General features: G+C 41.4%; 1 protein-coding gene across 1 annotated transcript; it reads left to right on the top strand.

Annotated features, from left to right (window-relative positions):
- The first annotated feature begins 955 nt into the window (after nucleotides 1–955).
- LOC104877873 (uncharacterized) lies at nucleotides 956–1,381 on the top strand. The gene has a single exon (XM_010647105.1). The coding sequence runs from the start codon at nucleotides 956–958 to the stop codon at nucleotides 1,379–1,381; it is 426 nt and encodes a 141-aa protein (XP_010645407.1).
- The last annotated feature ends 229 nt before the right edge of the window (nucleotides 1,382–1,610 follow it).

Raw genomic sequence — 1,610 nt, forward strand, 5'->3', positions numbered from 1 at the left:
TGGGTATTAGGCACCCTACTGAGCAATGTGGAATGCTCACCCTTTCCTTTTTACATCTTTTTAGATGCAGATATCACTCCTGAGGATCCACATGTGGGGTAGGGAGGACTTCAGGATGCTCCTGGAGCGGCCTAGTAGAGCGTATTGTATTTATTGTGTTTGTAGTATTGGGACTTTTTTTAGTAAACTGTGAACTATGGATTCGTAATGAGACCCTAATTTGATTAAGTTGTTTAATTATGAACTTTTATTTTTGGACTCTAATGATAATTAATATATCTTGTTGCTTTTGAGAAGTGTTTGGGATATTATTAGTTGGTGAGAACTCTAGTGTGATGTATGTGTAGAAAAAAAAATCAGAGTGTTTTGGTTGACTGCCAGTGTGGAATAGGAGGAACCCTTAGAGTCAAACCTTTGACTTGGGGTCATGGGCCAAATTTTGGGTCACCTGGAATTTGGGTCGTGACAACGTGGTATCATAGCCAAGGTTGCAATAATACCTTGAGGTCGGTGTTTGTGAGTGTTTGTGTGTATTGTTATGTTTTGTTATGTTATGATTTTTTTGTATGTGTTAGCTAACGAGCTGATTATTAATTGAATTATTTAATTGTTGATTCTTGATGTTTGAAAAACCTTGTTTGAGATTGTGTGAAAGTGAAAGTTTTGATAGTTGTTGAAGTTGCTAAATGGTTACATTTGAATTTGTTTTGCTCACCTTGGAAGTGTGGTTGAATTAGGGTTTGTTCAATTTGAAATGGCTGGAATGACTAAAAGAGGAAGATCTGAGAGAGATGAGGAGTTGGATTCGGTAAGAGAAGAACTCCGAGAAGTAAGAAGGGAGTTGAAAGAGACTACCCAGTTGATGAGAGGCTAGGGTTCCAGGAGGTCTAGAGGTACCCAGGGCCAAAAGGTTTCAGATCACTCGCATAAGAGGAGCCGCTCTAAGAGGCTAGTAATGAGCCAGATGGAGGCGATGAAGAGATTCATGGTGATGCAACCTCCATCTTTTAATGGAGAGCCCAATGCAGAAGCAGCTGAGCATTGGTTGAGGAGGATGAAAAGAACTCTGGTGGGGTTGTACATACCTAAGAAAATGAGGGTAAGTTTCGTGGCATACATGCTTGTTGACAAAGCTGATTTTTGGTGTGAATCAATGAAAAGAGTGTATGATACTAAGGTTATGACCTGGGAGGAATTTGAGAGAATCTTCCTAGGCAAGTATTTTGGAGAGGCAGCTAAGCATGCTAAGAGGATGGAGTTTGAGCACCTCATCCAAGGAACCATGTCGGTGCCAAAGTATGAGTCATGCTTTTGGGAGTTGTCCAGATTCGCCTTGGGGATGATTAGTGAGGAAGGAAAAAATGCTAGGAGGTTCCAGTAGGGGTTGAGGCCTGCTATTTAGAATAGATTAGTCCCACTGACAATAAGGGACTATTCTGAGTTGGTCAAGAGGGCTTTGTTAGTGGAGCAGGACATTGAGGAAACCAACTAAATTCGGGAGCAAAAGGGGGATAGAAAAATGAAACAAAGAATGGGGGAAAGTTCCCAAAGGAGATCCCAGGGCTTGCAGTAGAGGCAGAGGAGTCAACAGTTTGAGGGGCATTCTTCGT

This window comes from Vitis vinifera, chromosome 12 (assembly GCF_030704535.1).
Source record: "Vitis vinifera cultivar Pinot Noir 40024 chromosome 12, ASM3070453v1".
Taxonomy (NCBI): Eukaryota; Viridiplantae; Streptophyta; class Magnoliopsida; order Vitales; family Vitaceae; genus Vitis; species Vitis vinifera.

Coding starts and splice junctions, on each gene's coding strand:
- LOC104877873 (XM_010647105.1), top strand. CDS start 956: ATGAGCCAGATGGAGGCGATGAAGAGATTCATGGTGATGCAACCTCCA.